Source organism: Lynx canadensis, chromosome F1 (genome assembly GCF_007474595.2).
Source record: "Lynx canadensis isolate LIC74 chromosome F1, mLynCan4.pri.v2, whole genome shotgun sequence".
NCBI lineage: Eukaryota > Metazoa > Chordata > Mammalia > Carnivora > Felidae > Lynx > Lynx canadensis.
Window position 1 is genome coordinate 419,149 of NC_044319.2, and position 19,671 is coordinate 438,819.

A 19,671-nucleotide genomic window follows, 5' to 3' on the forward strand; every position below is an offset into this window, starting at 1 on the left:
CCCACTGCTGACACATTCCTGGACGTCCACGCCAGGCCGGGCCCGGCCCGTCTACACGGACTCACTCAATACCTCCAGAACCAGGCCTGACATTCTCCAGCCTCTACAGCTGCGGGGACACTAGCAGAGGACGGGGTCCCGTTTGGTGCCGGGAGTCCCCCTGCCGTGGGGAAAGGCAGCTGCTGGTGTGTGCGTGCAGGAGACGACCCCCCTGTGCCCGCAGGCGCCCGTCTGTCCGCCACGCTCGGGACACGGAGTCTGTCAGACCCCAAATGGGATGTTGAGAGAGCCCGTGGGATGTTCCATCCCGGCTGGGTTCGGGTGGCCGGGGAGGCGATCCCGGTCACAGCCTCGCTGGCCTCTCGCGTTCTCCAGCCCCAAGAGGCAAGAAGTGCGTGAAGTCTTTTCAAGTTTCTAGTTGTGCACGTGGGCCGCTCTCTTGTCCCGTGGAAGCACAGACTTCCGTGCCTGCTGCTGAGTGAAAGGCCACATCCCGTGTGACTCCAGCCAGGTGACTGTCCCAGAAGCAAAGCCACGGGACAGTAAAAGGTCGGCGGCAGCCACGGGTTGGAGGGGACGAGGGACGGGCAGGTGAGCACTCTGCGTGATGCCGTCACCTCACCGTACCGTTGTCCACACCCGGGGAATGCGCGTCTCCGACAGTAAGCTCGGCACTCCAGGTAATAATCCGGGAACCCCCGCTTTCTGGAAGCTCACGCTCTGCATTAGCACCAACCGCTTTTTTCACAAAAGCAAAACCCCCTTTGGATCCCCTTCAGTTAGCAAAACGGCGGGAGCAGGTCCTTCGTGAAAGCCAAGCGGCCGAACGCGAACTTTTGGAAAGCAGGGGACACTCTTCGACTGTTGCCACTTCGGCTCAAAAAAGTTTCAGATGGGGGAGGGGGGGACCTACAACGCATCAACGTGGGCTCGTCCATTGTCACAAGCAAACTCCGGGTGGAAATAACGGGAGGAGGGGTGTGGGGTGTGGGGCTCTGTACTTTCCGCTCGATTCTCCCACAACTCAAGCTGTTCTGAAGAATACAGTCTGTTGAGAAACTAGAAAGGTCCGTGCGCACGAGCCTAACCAGGGAGCAGGGCTGCCGTGCGCCTGACACCGAGGCTTCCTCCCAGTGTGGAGACGGTGCCCTGCTGGCCACAGCTGTTAAGCATTGCTGTGCTGATGCCGCTCATTCTAAGTCAAGTTTTATGATTTCAAGGCCACTGTGCCCGGGACCCACCCTCCCCGACAACCGACCGCTCTCTCCAGGGCCCTGTTCTGTCTGCCAGACCAGGCCTCTTTATTGTGGGGTCTCTCCCCTTTATCACCCAGGAACGTACGGGCATTAACTTTTATGCTTTCGATCCAAGACAGGCTATAAAATTAGGGAAGCAGGGCTGCTGTGTAGCTGATCTGGGTCCTTCAGAGTCCCCGGGAGACTCCTGAGGTCGTCCTGCCCGCCGTGAGCAGAAGCTTCTGGAACATTCAGAGGACGGGACACGTTCCTCTGCACAGAGAGCTCAGGGAGGGGAGAGGCCAGGGGAATGGACCTCACGCTCCCGCCCATCTGCTGGGGGCGGCCTCCAGCAAGCACCCCCCGGGCGGCAGGGGCCCAAGGCAGGGGGAAGGTGCCCGGAAATCATCCACATGACCCCTCGCACACGCTCGGCCACAGGGGAGAACAGCCACCGTTTGTCGACGCCTACTGGGCGCTGCGTGTGTGTCTGCGTTTGCTATCCTGCCCACCACAGGCCAGCGAGGAAGGCCAAGGGGGCCGGCTCTCATTTCTCCGTGAGGAGACGGACGCTCCAGGCGCAACCCCTCGTCCAAACACACAGCCCGCTGGTGGCGGAGGCAGGATCTGAGGCCAGGTGGTGGCTGTGGCAAGGCCGTGCTCTCCCGTGTCACTGCGCGGTCCCCGCAGGGACACCAGGCACCAGGCCCTGGGGCACGGAGAGGGGAGGCACGGGGACAGGAGGTGCATCCGGACCCAGCAGAAGCCTGTGGCCCGAGAGCCTCGAACTCCTCCTGGGCCCGCGGTCTCGTGCGGCTACTGGGACTGGGGCAGGGAGGTGGAGAGGGTCCTGAGGCGCCTCAGGGCACCGGCCTGACTGCCGACCACTGCCCAGGGCAGCACCAGGACCCAGAGGGGCTGCCGGGACCTTCGAACGGAGAGAGAACAGGATTGAGACGTGCTGGGGCCATCACGAGCATCCTTTTCTGCCACACAGGCTCACTATAGAAACAATCATGGGGAAGAGCATTTGTGGGTGAGACGCTGACGTGACCAGAAACCAGAGGGACCGAGGGGGCCAGGGGACCCATTCAGACTCTAAGGCGGAGAAGCAGCACCTCCTTCCGAGAGGCCGCGATGCTGAGAACACTGCTGCCGCTAACACCTGGGTGTCCGTGGCACCTGCGGGACCGGCCTCCCAGGTGCAGGGCTGGAGCGGCACCCCTGCACGTGGCTCACCGGTGAGAGGGCTGCTCTCTACTTTGGGAGGGAGAACACTTTCCGGGGCCCTTCCCAGCTGTCCCGCAGGAAAGGAGGCGCTTAGCCAGAGGTCTCTAACGTGCTCTCCGCTTGGGGCCTGGGAGGGAGGACAGGTGCAGGCCTGGGGAACACCTGGGGAGCACCTGGCCTGACCGGGCTCCTGGGATGGCTGCCCGGAGGAGGCGGCCCACGCTGGATCCTCGGCCGCCCCTGCCCCCTGCCTCTTGGCAGGCCAGGTGGCATTTAAGCAGAAACACTGATGAAAATTCAGCTCCTTCCCTGCGGCTCGTGATACAAAGCTGTGCCAAACGAGGTCTAGCGACTCGACACTGCTCCCCACACGCCCAGCGCTCACTGTCCCGGGGGCTCTCGGGCCCCTCCCAGCCGCCGCCCTCAGCCCCGACCCTGAGGTCACTGATCCTCCCCTGCCCGCCTGGCCCCACCCCGATATTAAAGTCACACTTCAAACTGTCACTTTGTTTTTAATTTTTACTCAGTCTGCGTCCGGATAAACCAGGATTTGACCAAGCTCCCAGCTCTCTCCGCTCCAACCACGCAGCAATTTTATGGATCAGAGTTTTGTTTCTATTGGTCTAAAGCCCAGAGGAAGAAAGAAACCAAGCCCACAGATGAACATGTATTTGAAGAGACATTTCAGGACTTGGGAGACTTTTTCATCCATCAGTTTCTTAGGAACAGCACCCAACGGGCCCGGGGGAGGCCTGCACAGCAGGTGCACAGGTAGGTGGGCGGCCGCAGGCCCCTGGAGGGAGGGGACAGCCGTCTGGGCTGGGCGGCCCGTCTGCTTTGCAGACAAAATAGAAAGAAAAACTCCAACTTCATTCATACTTTATTTGGAGGAAGAACACGTGTACAGAAAATCTCTGTTTTGGAAAATAAACTGTATGGCTGTTGGGGGCGACGCCGTAACGGGTAATGAGGGGGCTCGCGGCTCTTGAGACACACGGTCACGCGAATCCTTAAACCGCTGAATGAAACGTTACCTTGTAACGTTCCCTGCCAGGCCCCGCGTCTGAGCACATCCGGCCATCCCCAAGGTCACCAGACTCACCCGACGCACCGTCTGCGCGCCAGGCCGTGGACAGACGCTCATCACGCTTCACCAAAGGACGACCGCTTCTGGACAGGCTTCCAGAAAGCAGAGTCCGCCCTCGTCTTCTCCTTCCTCCCTCGCTGGGATTGCTGCGCCCGCTCTGAGTACAGTGTCGGGTCAGGGAGGTTGCCCCAACCCCCCCGGGAGCCTTCCCCAGGGGCCTCCCGCGGGAAGCACAGCCCCCAGACGGAGCCTGCGTCGAGCACGGCAGACCTCGGGGCGAACCGGTGAGGGACATGCTGACAGAGGAGGCAGGCAGCGCCCACAGCACAAGTCACGGGATTGCTCCGCGGCAGGGACACATCGGACACCTTCTCCAGGACCGCCCGGGCCCCCTGCTACCCTCCACTGTCGTGAAAACCGCCGCCAGCCTACCAGCCGCAGAGTCGAGTCCGCGATGGATGATGTGAGTCACGGCCCCCAAAGCTGGAACCCCCCAGCGCCCCGGAGCTCTGTCCCCCTGAGGCCTCACCCCAGGGCGCACAGTTCACATCCCCGAGGGGCAGGAAGATGGTCGGACCTCTGCTGGTCAGGCATCTTCTTCCATCAGAGGGATCCCTGTAAAAGGAGAGCCCGTTACCAGCTTAGCGGCAGGGATCTGGGAACAAAAACTTTATTGAAGTGTCTGTAATTCCCGGTGTCAGAAGAAAACGCCAAGTTCCGCGTAAACTGACCACATAAAGCACTCATTACAGCATCTTTGCTGGAAAATCTCACACCAGCTCACGCAAAATAAAGTGCTGAGACCTTAACCCCGTGTCCTAGCGGTCAGACCCGCCAGAGGGCGAGATGCTGTACAGAGGCAGTGGGTGGGCAGGAAGGAGGCCCATCTCTGGGCCACCTTGGCCATCACGGCCACCACACGCCCGGACTGGGGCCCTCGCGTGCCCCGCGGTGCTCTGCGTCCCCCCGGGAGACCCTGGTTGCCCCCACTTCTCCGGGAGCTACACTGGCCTTTCCTTGTGCTGGGCGCGTGTGCCCGTTTCTTCGTCCCGGCGAGAGGCCTGTGTGCACACGGCTTCTCGGGGCCGCCCCACAGGCGCCCTGGTCTCCCGTGTGCGTGCGTGCATGCTGACCCTGGCACCAAGCTCTTCCAAGCCCTGCCTAGCGGACGGAGCGGGCAGAGAGCTCCCTGGCTCGCCCAGACGCCATGAAACCACCGCGGGCTTCCTGCTCCCACGGCTTGGGGCCTCCTGAAACCTGCACCCATCACGTGGGAGAGGACGGCCACGCTCCAGGCCTCACGCAGGGAGAACAATGAGCGGCAGGAGAGGCCAGGGGCGGGCGCGGGGCGGACACTCACCGTCGGCGATGTCGATGCCTGGGCTGCTGGACGCCGTCTCCCGCGCCGAGCCGGCCCCCGTGTCAGCGCTGTCGGGGCGGGGGCCCCCCGGGCACGCGGAAGGTGAATACAGACTCTGGAGCGGCTCAGAGGAGCCTGAGACGCCGTCACAGGGCTCTGAGCCCCCTGGGCCCGTGTCCGTGTCCCCTGAGCCGGGGTATGCCGGGGGGCTCTGGTCGTCCACAGGCAAGGGGCAGCCTGGGCCCACGGAGCCCAGGTACCCAGGGCCTGAGGCCCTCAAGCTGCCGCTCACAGCCTCGTCATAGGACGGAAGCATGACGGGAACCCCGTCCACCACCACGAAGTCCGGGTCGCTGCTGGAGCTCCGGGGAGGCCCCCTGTGCCGAGGAGAGTGGCGCCAACAGGTCAGAGTGGCGTGCCCCCCAGGACGGAGGCCCCCAGCAACCCCCAGGATGGAGGCCCTCCCACCCTGTGCAGCGGAGGCCCCCCAAGACCGAGGCCCCCCACCCTGTGCAGTGGAGGCTCCCCAACAATGAGGACCCCCACCCTGTGCAGCGGAGGCCCCCTAAGACCGAGGACCCCCACCCTGTGCAGGAGAGGCCCCCCAAGACCGAGGACCCCCACCCTGTGCAGCGAAGGCCCCCCCAAGACCGAGGACCCCCACCCTGTGCAGCGGAGGCCCCCCAAGACCGAGGACCCCCACCCTGTGCAGTGGAGGCTCCCCAAAACTGAGGACCCCCACCCTGTGCAGTGGAGGCTCCCCAACAATGAGGACCCCCACCCTGTGCAGCGGAGGCCCCCCAAGACCGAGGACCCCCACCCTGTGCAGCGAAGGCCCCCCAAGACCGAGGACCCCCACCCTGTGCAGCGGAGGCCCCCCAGGACTGAGTCCCCCCCGTGCAGCGGAGGCCTCCCCAAGACCGAGGACCCCCACCCTGTGCAGCAGAGGCCCCCCAAAACTGAGGACCCCCCAAGACCGAGGCCCCCCCAGGACTGAAGGCCCCCCAAGGCTCGTGATGGCACCGGAGCCTGTGTTGAGCCTCTTCCGGGGCCCCGTCTGGCAGATGGTGGCACTGAGGGCCACGGCCACACTGGGACAGCAGCGTCCCCCTTTGTCTGGGCCCCACTGGCCCCTCAGGCTTCCTCCTCCCCAACCTCCGGCCCTGAGCAGGGGACCACATGGCCCATCCCGCTGTGCCTCCTCAGGGTCGCTCAGGAAGCCCTCTGAAAATGGAGGAGCTCCACGAGCCAACGGGAAACCAGGGGCCCTCAGTGCACGAGGAAACGTTAGACCCTGCGCTTCTTAGACTCCGTTTTTGTTTCCGCTCCAGCGTGAAAGTCACCGATTCCCATCAAGGTAGAAAAGGGAAAACCCACGTCGCCACCTTAGTCATTACGCGGCCCCTCCACCCCCCACCCAGCAGCCGCCAAGGGTGGCCGCTGTCTCTGCGGGCCTCGCCCCTGTGCCGCCCGTCGCCCTGACGGGGGTCTGACCACCGCGCTGCGTCTGTCCCCCAGAGGGCCCGAGTGGCTGGTTGACTCGGCTTCCTAGTTCCCCGCTGGGCCCTGGCACTGAGTGACGCAGCCGGAGAATAAATGTCCAGAGGGGAGGACCCAGCCGGCGGGCAGACCTGAGCGCTGACTGCCACGGCCCGGCTCCAAAACCCCGGGAAATGCCACGTGTGGATGCGGGCGCTGGGTGGAGGGGCACAATCCTGGAGACGGAGGGAGGCGGGCAGGGAGGGAAGGCGAGCTGGCCAGGAACGCTCCCCGCTCCCCCCGCAAGAGGCTGCGTGTCCCCGCCCCCAGCCTGTGCCCGTCCGTCCTCTGGTCTCACCCGCCGACGCCGGGCCGCGGCTCGGCCCCCATGTGCTGCCATCGAGCCCCTCGCTCTCTGGTGTTCCCTGCCCCCGCGTGGCCCGAGAAAAGTCCACTGTGGGCTTGCCCCGAGAAAGCTGTCGTCTGTGTGGCCAACCGAGAATACTCGAGGGTAGAAAAACACCACATGAAAGAGTTCGGGGCACATTTTAAAAACTCCTCATGCAGTGGATGTTCTGGAAGCTTCTCTCCCAAGCAGACGTGGGGAAATGGCCCCAAGCACCCAACGTGCCACAAATCACGTGTGGGTCAGCCCCCCTCTGCAACCTTAAGTCTTCTGTAGATGCTAGGACTGCTCACGATAGATCCCAGTCCCTTGATTAGTAAGTCAGATGTGAGGCCACAGAGCACAGAAGGTGCCGGCATCTCAGCAGGGGCGTGGCTGGGGCAGCTGCACGGCTCAGCGACACGGGGCCAGCCTGGGGGCCTGAGGGCCGACCAAGCAGCTCCACGGCCTCCCTCAGTCCTCACCTGGCCGGGAGCTTGAGAGACTGGACCTTCCTGGAGGCAAGAGGGGGAAGGGATTCATTCCAGGAGCCTCCCCCACTGTCAACCTGCCTTTCCAGGAAGGCGCGCACAACTCTGGGGGCCACACCGGCCCTGCGGGTGAAAAGAAAGCTTCTTCTGGAAGCACGGGGTCCCAAAGGGACTGACACGGGCACGCAAGCCTGAGGACACTCGAGATCCCTCCGGGTGAGGTGGCTGGTGTCGGGGAGGCCTGGCCGGTGATCTGGCCTCTGTTTCCTGAAGGTCACAAACTCGTCCCCCCATAACATCAGCAACGCCTCCCTCCGGGAACGGTGGTCAGCCAGCAGCAGGGGTCAAGGGTCACGCCTAGGTTGTCGAAGAGGCCGGGGCACCGTGTTCCCAGCAAGCTCCTCTTCTGGGATGACCGCGTGAGGGTGGGGGCACCAGTGTGAGCCCGTGTGTGCGCCAGCCAGGGGAGGGCCAGCGGGTCCTTCCCAACCCCCCACGTCCCGTCCAGAGCCCTGTCTGCTTCCGGAGGCTTCCCTGGCACGTTGGTTTGGAACCTCTGCTGGGTCTCACACCTTTGCCCGCATCTCCTACTTAGTTCCGCCCCGGGGGTGATGGGGACGGGCCCCGGGGGCCCTGCACGGCCACAGCCCCGACTCTGTGGGTCCATCTCCACACCCCCCGCGCCTGCCCGGAGCCGTCCACCAGGGGCGCAAGAGGACATGGTTGGGGGGGGGGCGGTGGGAAGAGTTGAGCCCTGCCCAGCTCGGTGCTCTGACCCCAGACACCCCCTAACCTGCGCGCCCATCTGCCAGGCCTGACCCAGTGCTCCCACCACCTTCTTTCTCCTGGCTGCTCGAAGGCCACGGCACTGACCTGACAGGGAAATGGGCCTTGAACTTGGTCTGGAACATCCTGGCCAGGATGACCAGCAGCAGCACCAGCAGCACGCTGGTCGCCGTGAACGCCACGACCTTCCACGTGGTCAGGAGGGTCTCGTGAGTGCTGGGCCACGTTTGCTCTGCGGGGAGAGAACAGAGCGGCGCCAGAGGCCGAGCGGGCACGAGTGTGTTTGCTGGATGGATGTGACCTGGGGGGCTCCGCAGGCAGGCTGGTACTGCCCCAGGTCAGACCCCCCGCACCCCAAAGTCCGTCCCCAGTGTGGCCTCTGTGCGGCTGCCGGCAGGTACGGAGGGCGGACAGCCTGGTGCGCAGTGAGAAACGCACCTGCTTCTCTGGCAGAGAACAGGGGTCACTCTCCCTGGGCACCCGGGGCAGGGGGGTGGGCTGGGACTGTCGGCCGTGCTGGAGAAAGGGACGGGGGGTAAAGGGATGTGTCCTCCGCGGCCTCTCATCCACCTCTGACCGTCAACACGTCTGCCAGGAGGAGAAGGCAGGAGCGGCCCTTCCAAGGGAGTCCCCATCCCTGGGGCCCAGGCCCCCCCGTGTGCGCCCACCATCCTCCCTTGGGGCCGCCCCCTCCCCGTGTAACGGGTTCCCATCCAAGGGTCAGCAGATGTCCCAGGTTAATAAGCGCTTCCCCCACATACAGCGGCCAGGGGACAGGTGCTCTGGCAGGAAACCCCAGGGCGAGTGGGTGGGACCAGATGGGCGAGAGACCGACATTGTGGCACACGGTCACTACCCTGGGCTCCTGGGACCGGTGGTGGGTTTCCTAGCATCTTGCTGGTAACTAGGAGGCCCCAGGTTTGCAAACGGCCTGCGGTTTTCCAAGTGGGCGCAGGTCTTACCTGCAATTACACCTTCGTGTTCTACACGCATCAACTGGAAGAGAAAGGCCGGGCTGGCCCCCAAGGGCCGGGGGCCTCCTCAGAGGGAGGGACGGGGCTGGGGGAGACCCCGTGCGCAGAGGACCGCCCTGCCCCGGGGCGGGGAAGCATCTGGGGCCCCAGCGAGGAGTTTCCGCGTCACGGGTGTCCCTCACGCCGGGGTAGGGAGGGGGCTGTGACCTCACGCTGCTCACCTGACTTGATGCAGTAAACCTGGTAGGAGGGGAACCACTCCCCGTACTGGCAGGTGATGTACTTGTAGTCGCTGGTGAGGCTGTAGCCGGGGTCGCAGTAGAACTCCACCACGGTCCCATGGTTGTAGCGCTCACAAGGCCGCGGGTGGCAGACGAAATCACCGTGACTCACGGTGGGGGGCAGCGGACACACTGGGGCAGCGGGGAGAAAAACAGCTTCAGGACTGGCTCGGGGATGGCGCCTGGGGCCCGCGGAGCCCCTGCCGCGTCCTGGGCACGTGTGGGCCGCAGGGGCCATGAGAACCTCGTCAAAGACACGTTCATCCTACGCGGCAGCGTGGGTCTCTTTATCACACAGTACTGACTGTGAGCGTTATAATGCACCCGACAACCCAGTACCTGCAATTAAGATACTTACAGAGAAACACTCTACCGACGGGAGCCGCCACCCCAAGCCTGTTTCTGCCCGGGGCAGGCGCCTGGCAGGGGAGCACGGCGGGCACAGGGGGGCCACCGAACGCTGTGACCTCACGCACGCCACACGGCCTCTCCAGGCCCTGCTGTTCTCCCCTGCAAAATGGAAGCCTACCCCACCCACTGTGATTTGGTTTTTCTGACCCTAATACTCTTTGATTTCAGGGGAAGAAAAAAGGCATTTTCAGTTTCCTCTCTGGACAGAACCGCTGGTGCCCCGTAACCCGTCCCTGCACACAGTCCAGCACAAACTACCAAGGCAGCTCACGGCCACGCGTGGGGGACCCCAGCACCGCCGGTGCAGACGCCGCACGTGCAGGCCATGTGAGAGCAAGAGGGGCCACTGCGCACAGTGTCCCGAGGCGGGGGGAGGGGGGCGAGAGGCCCTCTACACTCACTCCTCCGGCCCTGCGAACACCCACTGCGGGGTCCTGTGGGCTCCTCGTGGATGGGGAACGGGAGCTCAGAGCTCAGACTCTCCGGAAGCCGCCAGCCCCAGTCTGAGCTCGGGCCCGGCGCCTGGCCAGCCCAGGGACCCCGGCGGGCTGCTTCTCGCCTCTGGGCCTCAGTGTCCTCACCTGTGAAACGGGAGAGTCCGAGGGCTGTTCCGACAGAATGTAGGTGGACAGCCAGGAAGGCCAGGGCCTGAGCGTCTGAAGCCAGAGACCCCAGTGACACTTGGGGATGCGGCGGGGTACGGGCCGGTGGGACTCCAGCCTTCCCCAGGCTGAACGATGCTGTGTGCACCAGCGGGACAGTAGAGGCCAGTGGCGAGGGGGGGGGGTCCACGTCTGACGGTGACCTCTGCCCACTGAGGCAGCTGCCTGGGTCCCCCTCCACCACCCCGGAGCCCCCTCAGTCCTGCAGTGCAGAAGGCCCTTTCTGCACTCAGGGGCACACGGGACAGAGAGGCTCGTCTAGCACAGGCTCCGCGTCAGTCCCAGAGCCACAGGGATCTGGGAACTACCAGAACGTTTCCAAGGCCCAGCGAACGAATGCGTCTCAGCAGCACCCCCTCACTTGCCCTGAAGGACAAAGGACCGGTCACACTGTGGCATCGACCCTGTGGCAAACGGTCCCATATTCTGCTGAGAATGTCGAACTGGACGCTGGACAGATCAATCATCCAGGAGGGAATTGGGGGGGCCGCGCGGAACAGAGGGGCGGGGCTCGGATGCCCCCAGATCTGCACGCGACCCCCACTCTGTGCTGATGAGCCGGAGTGCGGGGCCGTTTCCCTTCTGGGGTTTCGCCATCCGAACACTGGGGGACATTGTCCCTAACTTCCGTGCCCTGGGGGACGCTCTCCCTAACTCCGGGGCCTTGTGGGGGTGGGAGCCACAGAACACGAAGGTGTGCTACAGCCCCGACTATCCCTGCCACCCCGTGCAGCCAGGACCCCACACGCGCATGTCAAGGCCGCATCTTCTCGATGCCACGTGCAAACCACCCGCTGCAGAGACTGATCCCGTGGCCTGCCGCTGCCGCTGGTCAGACACACGAGCCACGAAGTGGGGACGTTTCTCTGCACATCTCGTGGTGCTTCTACTGACTGAGCCTGGCCCACCATCGGCTTTGCTGGGAGGGGACCGCCCACCTCGTGTCCTGCTGGCAGCCAGGGTGGGGTGGTCTTTCACTTGCAAGAGACGACAACGGAGACCATAATCATGATCCCAGCAAGCGGCTTTCCAGTAACAACGTGGGAGCCCTCGGGGCTCGGGGGGCGCCCACCCCCAGCCCCTCTCCGAGCCTGGACAGAGTCCGCAGCCCCCTCCCCTGCACCCCTCCCGGAGGGACAGACAGATCTACACAGACAGATGGCACCCCTCACCGGAGGCCCCACACAGGCGAAACTCCGCTCGTGGTTGTGACTCTGACACCGGCCGCGTCCACACAACACAAAACGAGCCCGGGAAAGCCCACGGGTGGCGGGAACAGACCCCTGGACGCGGGTTTCCTCAACGTCTCCTACAACTCAGAAAATATTAGGTCCAGTCGGGGCTTCTGTGGGCCTCGGGGTCTTGGTCCCGAGGGTGTGCTGGGACTCAGCCAGGACCGGCCCATGATCCCTGTCCCCTTGTCACTGCTCTGTCCCCTGTATCACTTTGTCCCATGTCACCACTCCGTGTCCTGTGTCACCGCTCCGTGCCCTGTGTCAACACTCTGTCCCCTTGTCACCGCTCTGTCTCCTTGTCACCGCTCTGTGCCCTGCATCACTGATCTGTCCCCTTGTCATCGCTCCATCCTGTGTCAGCGCTCTGTGCCCTGCTGTATGACACAGGGTCACGGCTCCTTCCTGCTTAGCAGTAAGATCTCTACCAACCAAATGTCTGCAAGGCGCACTATTCACGAGAGCTCGTCTCCTGTGGGCTGAGGAAGGGGAGTGGGAGACGGGTGCAAAGACACAGGAGCCCCACCTGCTCTCTGCTTCCCCTCTGTCCCCCTCCCCTCCCACGGCCCCGGGCTCCTCTCCCACGGCCCGCAGCACTGCTCGTGACGAGTGTCCACAGTCGGAGTGAAGGAACCTTGCAAACCTTCACAAGGAGCTGGAGGGCCCGTCTCCCTCCCAGGGGAAACCCTCAAGCGTTTCTGGTCCCGTGGAAGAGGAAGTTCAGGCGTGATCGTAGTTTTATCGAAGCTTCTCCACCACGTCGACACTGACACCTGCGTGCATTTTAGGGGCCTCAGTGAAGGGGGCCCGGGCCAGCCGGTGCCGCTCTGGGAAACACAGAAACGCAGAGGCCACATTCCCAATCCGCTTAAAGCAACGCCCTCTGCCCCTTCCCACCATGCACCTCCTGCCACACACTTCCCGCGTGTGCAGCTCCCAGGGCAACAGGGTGCCAGATACAAATGCAGGGTTCGGTGTGGTCATGGCGTGTGGCCCGGGGCCGACATCTGCCACAGAGACGCAGCCGCGCCCGCGCTGGGTGGGAGAGGCCGGAACTCAACTCCAGCAGCACAGCCGCTCCAAGCTGAGCTGTGACGACGGCCCCCTGCCGAGCGAGGCGGAGGATGAAAACACACACAGACCCTACTTTTCTGGGTGGAAAAACCCCAAAAGGTTGCCAAGGGGCTGGCGCAGGGGGGCCCCTCCGTATGGGACACGGGGTGGCTGCTGTCCAGTGTCGGATAGACGGGGGCCTCGAGGGGCCCGGACACACACCCTTCGGTCGCGTCAGGGAAGAAGCCAGGAGAAATCAGGCCCCTTGCTGGGTCTCACACAGCCGCTCCGCGGGCTCTCACCTGCCCGAGAGACCTCTCCAGCCTCTGCCCGGGCCCACCAGCAGCATCGCCCAGGGTCTGGAAAAACCCCAAGTTCCCTGCGCTTCCAACGCCCCTAGAATCACCCCTGGGGTCTCCCCTTCCCTCACCTGCAGTCCTGGCCCAGGACCGGCCCCTTCCAGGCAGCTGGCAGGTGCCCGGGGGCCTGGAGGCAGGTGGTCCGTCTGGGCCGAGCTCGGGGAAGCCTCCCTCACTGCAGGGTGGCCACGAGCCGCGGGCTAAAGGGCCCGAGTCGGGTGCGGGTGCTGCTCTGTTGGGTCTTCCAGGGCGCGGGGCGCTCTCAACCACAGTGTGGGGGGAGGAAAGCATTTGCCAGGGCCCGGGGTCCCCCAAATTCCTCACGGCCCACCCTGGGCCCTGGCGAGAAGCAATCCTCCCGCTGACCCCGCCTCGTGGGGGGTGAGCCCACAGCGGACTCTCTCCGTTCCTCCTCCAGGGAGGAGCCCCCTGGACGCGGAGGTTGTCCTGCTCTGTGGGGTCTGCGACGCTCACATGCCCGATGGACCTTGGCTCGGCAATCCTGGCTGGCTTCTTGTGGGAGGCAGACCACACCAGCCTCTCCATAGACGGGGCTTCCCTACAACACAGTTGACCCGCTTCCCTCGGTCGTGACGGGGCCACGGAGCCTCACCCCGCACACCCGAGTCTGGGCTCCTAACTCTCCAGCCTCTGAGCATCTCGGGGGGACCCACGGCTGCTCACTACGTGGCGGGGGGGGAGGGAGCAGGGGGCGGCCGGACGGGCCCCAGGGTCGGGCAGCAAATGCTGCTTGTGTTTGGGGTGCTAGAAGTGGACGCACAGGCTGTCTCCTGCCGGCGTGCGGGACGCGGTCATTTGCCAACAGGCAGGCACATCTCAGACGGCCTCTGCCCTGTCCTTCCGTGCGCCTAGGCCCCTTGCCCACCGTCTGGGCTCAGGGAGGCCCAGCTCGTCCTACTGCCTGAAGCAAAATGAAGCTGGAAAGAAAGCCTGATGCATATCTAAGGGGCAAAAGTGATTTCTCATCTGTCTTCCTGTTTTGCGTGCTCAGCACACGGCGCCCACTCTGGCACAGAGACATGGGACTGATTACCCCGGACAGGCCACATCTCAGGCCTTCTGGAAGGGCCTTCCCACCTCTCGTCTTATGTACTGACTGTGTTCTTTCACCCTCTTTTTAGAGAGAGAAAGAGCGAGCAGAGCAGGGACAGAGAGAGAGAGAGAGAGGGAGGGAGAGGGGGAGAGAGAGGCTCACACAGTCAGCAAGGAGCCGGACGCGGGGCTCAATCCCATGAACCGTGAGATCGTGAGCTGAGCTGAAACCAAGAGTCGGACGCTCAACCGACCGAGCTCCCCGGGCGCCCCATCTTTCACCCATTTCTTAATTCATTTAACAGACGTGTTTTGAACCGGCGCTGGAACCCGGCACTACGCTGGTCCCCGTCCTCCGGGCTGACTAAAGACGAGGACAAGTAAGTAGACGATGAATATTCACGTGGCTGGTAAGCCCTGTCCGCAGTCCACAGAAGGAAGCACCAGTGCCACCCTCGCACGCACACACGCACTCACACGCACTCACACGTGAGGTGGGTGAAGTGCCAGGCACCCCGCCTCCCGAGGGGCGGAAGGCGCTGGAAACTCCGGGCACAGATGTTGTTTTATAAACAGTAAGATGTGTGCTGGCCCCTGTGGGGGATTCAGGAATGGGGGGTGGGGGGAGGCTTAAAACATGCAGGCCAGGCCAGCTGGCTTCCCCCCACGGGACGGGCCAGAGAACAGCCGCTGTGCACCCCACGATGGAGACACAGAAGACCCCCAGAGAGCAGGTGAGGTCACGGGCCGTGGGCTAGGACCACGGAAGAGGCAGGCTCCAGCGGGACGGCGTTAACCGGGTCAGTGCCGGTGGGGAGCCAGGGACAAGAAAGGAACAGGGCAGGCTGTGTGTGGCCCGACCCCATCAGGAGGGCAGGTCCACGTGGTCCCAGCCCCTGGTGTGGGTGACACAGGGACCCTGTGATGGCGACACTTACGGGTCACCTTGACTGGGCTGCGGGCGCCCAGACCGCTGGTTAACCATCACTTCTGGCCTGTCCGTGAGGGTGTCTCTTGTCCAGCATTTGAGTCACAGACGGGGCAGATGGCACTTCCCCCTGTGGTGGGCACCACCCAGTATGCTGAGGACCTGACACAACAGAAATGCAGAGGAGGGGCGAGACTCTCGCTCTGCACAAGCTGGGACTCTCCTCTCCTACCTCCTGGGACCCCAGCACTGGTGCTCGGCCCTCCTGACTCGGGCTGAGTCACACTGCTGGCTCTCCCGGACCTCCAGCTCAGAGACGGCACGCTGCACATCCCGGGGCCTTCCAGCCTCCATGAGCACGCACGCGCACACACACAGGGCACCTGTATGTACACTGTGATTATGTACACACAGAGTATATGCCCTGTGATTATGTGCATATAGTATACACACACACACTGTGATTACATGTGTACACAGCACATGTAAACTGTGATGAAATATGTATATAGAGAATATTATATGCACTGTGATTGTGTGTATATGTATATATATAGTATGTATTTACACAGTGACTACATATATACACGGTATACGTATAAACACATATATATGCAAATATATATGCACATATACATATAAGTATATATACACACACTGTATATATTACATACACACAGCATGGCATACATACTGTGATTACATATGTGTACATAGCATATATATATATATATACACTGTAATGAAATATGTAGATACGTTACGTATATATTCACTGTGATTGTGTATATGTGTGTATATATATATATATACATATGTGCACGTGTGTGTATATACATATATAGTATGTATATATCACACCACTGGCGTAGATATATGCAGTGACTATGTATATACAGAGTGTGTATATATATACTGATTATGTATACACACACACACACACACACACGCACGGTATAACATATACATTGTGATTATGTATGTATACATAGTATATACATATACACTGTGGTTATTATACACACACAGTGTGACGTATATACGTTGTAATCATATATACGGTATGTGCACACGCACTGTGATCATGTTCATATATGATATGCTGTGAGTCTGTACACACACACACCATGACATATACACTGTGATTTTAAACATACAGAATTACCTGTCGTGTGATTATGTGTAGGACACATATAAACATGATCACGTGGACATACACACAGAAGAGCGTATACACGTGCACACTACTGGCTCTGGTTCTCTCTGGAACCCTGACTGCACGGCTCCCTCACCTGGGCCCTCAACCCCGCCCCATCTACAGATTCAACTCACTACTGGAAACGGAGACTCGGGTGTTGTCTCCTGGCAGAGGGCAGAAACGAGGTGCTCCCTCTTGCTCCCCCAAATCACGGGCAGGCCCTGCAGCACCTCCAACAGGGCACACAGGCAGTCAGAGGGCGGGGACGAGTGCCCATCAGCTACAGAACAGACAGCTTCAAGGCGGGAGTCCCACACCACCACCACCACCGCTGTCTCTGGCACAGTGTTGGTGCCACGAAGGAGCCCAGAGGAGAGGTGCTGACAGTGCGGGGATGGGGGGCCTGGGTGAGGGCAGTGGCAGGCGAGCAGTTCAGGGACGGTCCCCACGGGGGCGGTGTGGCACTTAACCGAGCCCAGAGCCGCCTGGCTCACAGCGGGTCCGCTGATGCTGGCGCACTGGCCGTGTGGGGCGAGTCCCCCGCCAAACAGGAAATCCAGCGTAGCCAGTTAGAAACTTTTGTAGCAATCCGACCTTCAATTTGACCTTGCTGCAACATCCATGAGTGTTCTCCATTTCTATCTATTAAAACGCAATTTTAGTACTGTTGTGTCTAATAATCTAAGGTGGGACTTCTATGTCTTTGTCTTTTTGGTTTTTTTCTAGAATCCAGTTTTACCATTATACGATTATTGGTCTGTAACGTATTAGAAGACAAACACCAAACAAACCACCGTATCTTCCGGTGCAGGGCGGTGGGGCAGGGGGGCACAATCCGGGTACGCTGGACGCCGTGGGGGGCACAGCCCGGGTGCGCTGGACGCCGTCGGGGGGAAGGCATGGATGCCGCTACGTGAGACCATCTTTGGGGGGCGGGTGGCCTGGCCCAGTACAGGGGCAGTGACAGCAAGGAACAGATTATGGGACAGACTTGAGTCTGTTTCTCCGACAGGGCTGGTGAGGGTGGCGTTTGGGGGCTGAGAGTGTCTCCCAGATTCCGGATGCTGGCACCCGAGCAGGCGGTGGGGCTCCTCCCAGGAAGGGTTCTTGCTGGTTTGCTGGTTCGGGTCGGGGCGGCACCGCTGAGCCTGGGGGCATCTCCACGTTGGATGCAGTAGCCGTGGAGGGCGTCCGGGGCTTGCCTGGGACTCCAGAGTCATGAGCACAGAGAGAAAATCCGGAACCACAGGGTGGGGGGAACTCACCTGTGGAGGGAAGGTAGACAGAAAAGAGGAGGGGCCCAGTCCAGACACTGGGATCAGTCAGGGCACAAGAGCGGCCGGGCAGATGGCTTTCAGGAGGAGGGGTGGTTCCTAGCAGGCGAGAAAGGCAGGAGCAGAGAAGGGACACTCGATTTGGCCGCAGGAAACCTCAGTGACTTGGGCAGAAGGGAGGCCAGTTAGGAGTGAGCTGGGGGGGGGAGGGGCTGGGAGCACACGATGGTCGGAGAGGTCTGCTGGAGCCGCGGAGATGCCTCGACCGGGGCTCCGACGCTGTCCCCTATGTGGCAGGAAGCCCAGCAAGGGAGGAGGTGGGGGCAGGGCGGGAATGCACCAGAGCCGAGCCCAGGCTGGTGGCCGAGGCTGAGTCCCCGCAGCCGAGTGAGGGGGAGGCCACGTCGGGGACGGTGGCTGGGATGAGAATCTAACTGGCCTCTGTCCTCAGCCACTGACACGTTTCTCCACGTGCAACAGAGGAAAAGGAGTCCACAAACAGCCTGCGCCTCAAGAACGCTCCGAACTCTCTGTGGGGCACTGTGTCGGGAATCCCCAGGGCTGTGACGGGTCGTGTTTCGGTGCCTGTCCTTTGGGAGGGAAGAGCTGGCCCCCGTCTGTGCACCCGGACCACCTGCTGACTCTGTCCCAGGCTCAGAGCCGCCCTGCACCCGGGTCCCTCGTCCCCCTGAGTTCCAGTCAGCAGACTGCGAGCTGAAGTGACGGACGCCGCGTCCAGGCTGACGCCCAAAACGCTCCGGGTCTCAGGCCGACCACGACAGAGACGACCCCCGGGGGTCCCAGGAACCGCGCCCCGAGGACGGCAGAACCCCCACGGCCCCTGAGTGACAGGTGCAGAAGAACGCCGGCCGGCCCACGTGCACAAACACCGCTGCATGGAGACGAGCTGCTATCCTGTTGAGCCACGATACGTTTCTGGGCACCTGTCACAGCAGCGCCCACCCGCCCCGGTGTCAGTGCCGCGTCTCGACAGTGTCTCGGGGACGTACGTCAGCGGCTCCCCAACCCTGGCCGCCTGGCTGTTCCGGGTGGGTCCTGGGCACGGCGAGGTCTTCGGGGCCCCAGGTGAGTCTAACGGGGGGTCCAGTTGAGGGCACGGCCTCAGCGGCTGCGACAGCACGCGGGGCAAAGGCCTCCCTGCCGGATCGCCAGCTCACAACGTCCAGGGAGCCGGTGTGAGAAGCCGGAGGTAACTTCCACCAGGCCCTTGCTTTCGATCCGCAGTCCCCGACCGTCAGCTTTGGGCTCAGCCGTGAGTCTCAGAAATGCACATGTCAGCGCCAGCCCAGACCTCCTGAGTCGAGCCTTCATTCGCGCAGAACTCCCGTGTGAGTCAGACAGTCCGGGAAGCGCCACCCCGGGCTGAGTGTGGTGACGCGAGGGAAGGCTGGCTCCTGGGCTGCAGGGGGCAGGGAGGACGGCCGGCGGCTCTGTGGATCGACGAGGGCCCCTCGTCTCCAGACGGCCCGGCGTGTTGTCTGAGCGGCTCCCAGAGGAGCCGGGGGCACGGGCCTCGCTCCGCACAAGTACACAGTCCCCAAGCCTCTGCCGTCAGCGGGCCTGCTGGCCGCTAATAATTAAAGTGGCCAGTGCGCCAGCTGTCCCCAGTCAGGTCCGCGCCTGGGTAATGATTCCAGGAAGCGGGACAAGGCCCCTCTAGGCCAAAGTCACAGCTGTTTCCAAGGTGACGCCCGAAACTTTGCTTTTAGCTCAGGGAAAATCAATCAACGTTACCCGGCACGTTAGATTTTCCACTTTTGCTCGTGGTAACAACACGGAAGGCCGATAAATGTGTCCAGTTCAGGAAGCAAAGGACGATGAGGCCGGAGGGAGCCTGGTGTCTCTGTGCTCAGAGATGTGTGGACAGATCAGCGTTAGGATCAATCCTGCTTGGCTCCCCAAGGGGGGGCCCTGGTCTGCTCCGCACCTCGGAGCCGCCCGGTCGGGGTGTCCCTCAAGGGACACGGGATGCATCGGACGACAGCGTGCGGATTCGGGGCACAGAAACACGGCTCCACAGCAGGAGTCAGGCAGGCCGGGCCTGCAGACACGGAGAAGCCACGGGGTAGCACGAGAGCACAGCGCGCTCCCATAGCCCCCATGGCAGGCACGGCCGGCAGGGGTCTCGGGCTCTGACGAGGCCACTCGTCCCTCTTCGCGGCGACCGGGCGC

At 62.4% G+C, this 19,671-nt stretch overlaps 1 protein-coding gene across 6 annotated transcripts in view; it reads right to left on the reverse strand.

Moving 5' to 3' along the window:
- Positions 1-3,327: 3,327 nt before the first annotated feature.
- Positions 3,328-19,671, reverse strand: part of SUSD4 (sushi domain containing 4) — a 92,142-nt gene continuing 75,798 nt past the window's right edge. For 5 of the 6 annotated variants that reach the window (XM_030303199.1, XM_032591809.1, XM_030303195.1 and 2 more), the window contains 4 exons: positions 9,249-9,440; positions 8,141-8,285; positions 4,913-5,289; positions 3,328-4,167 (listed from right to left, as the gene is read on the reverse strand). In XM_030303199.1, coding sequence (XP_030159059.1) covers positions 4,139-4,167; positions 4,913-5,289; positions 8,141-8,285; positions 9,249-9,440 — 743 coding nt within the window. In that variant the 3' untranslated portion in view covers positions 3,328-4,138. Of the gene's footprint in view, positions 4,168-4,912; positions 5,290-8,140; positions 8,286-9,015; positions 9,050-9,248; positions 9,441-19,671 lie in introns of those variants that run through there. The other variant, XM_032591808.1, reaches the window with a different exon arrangement.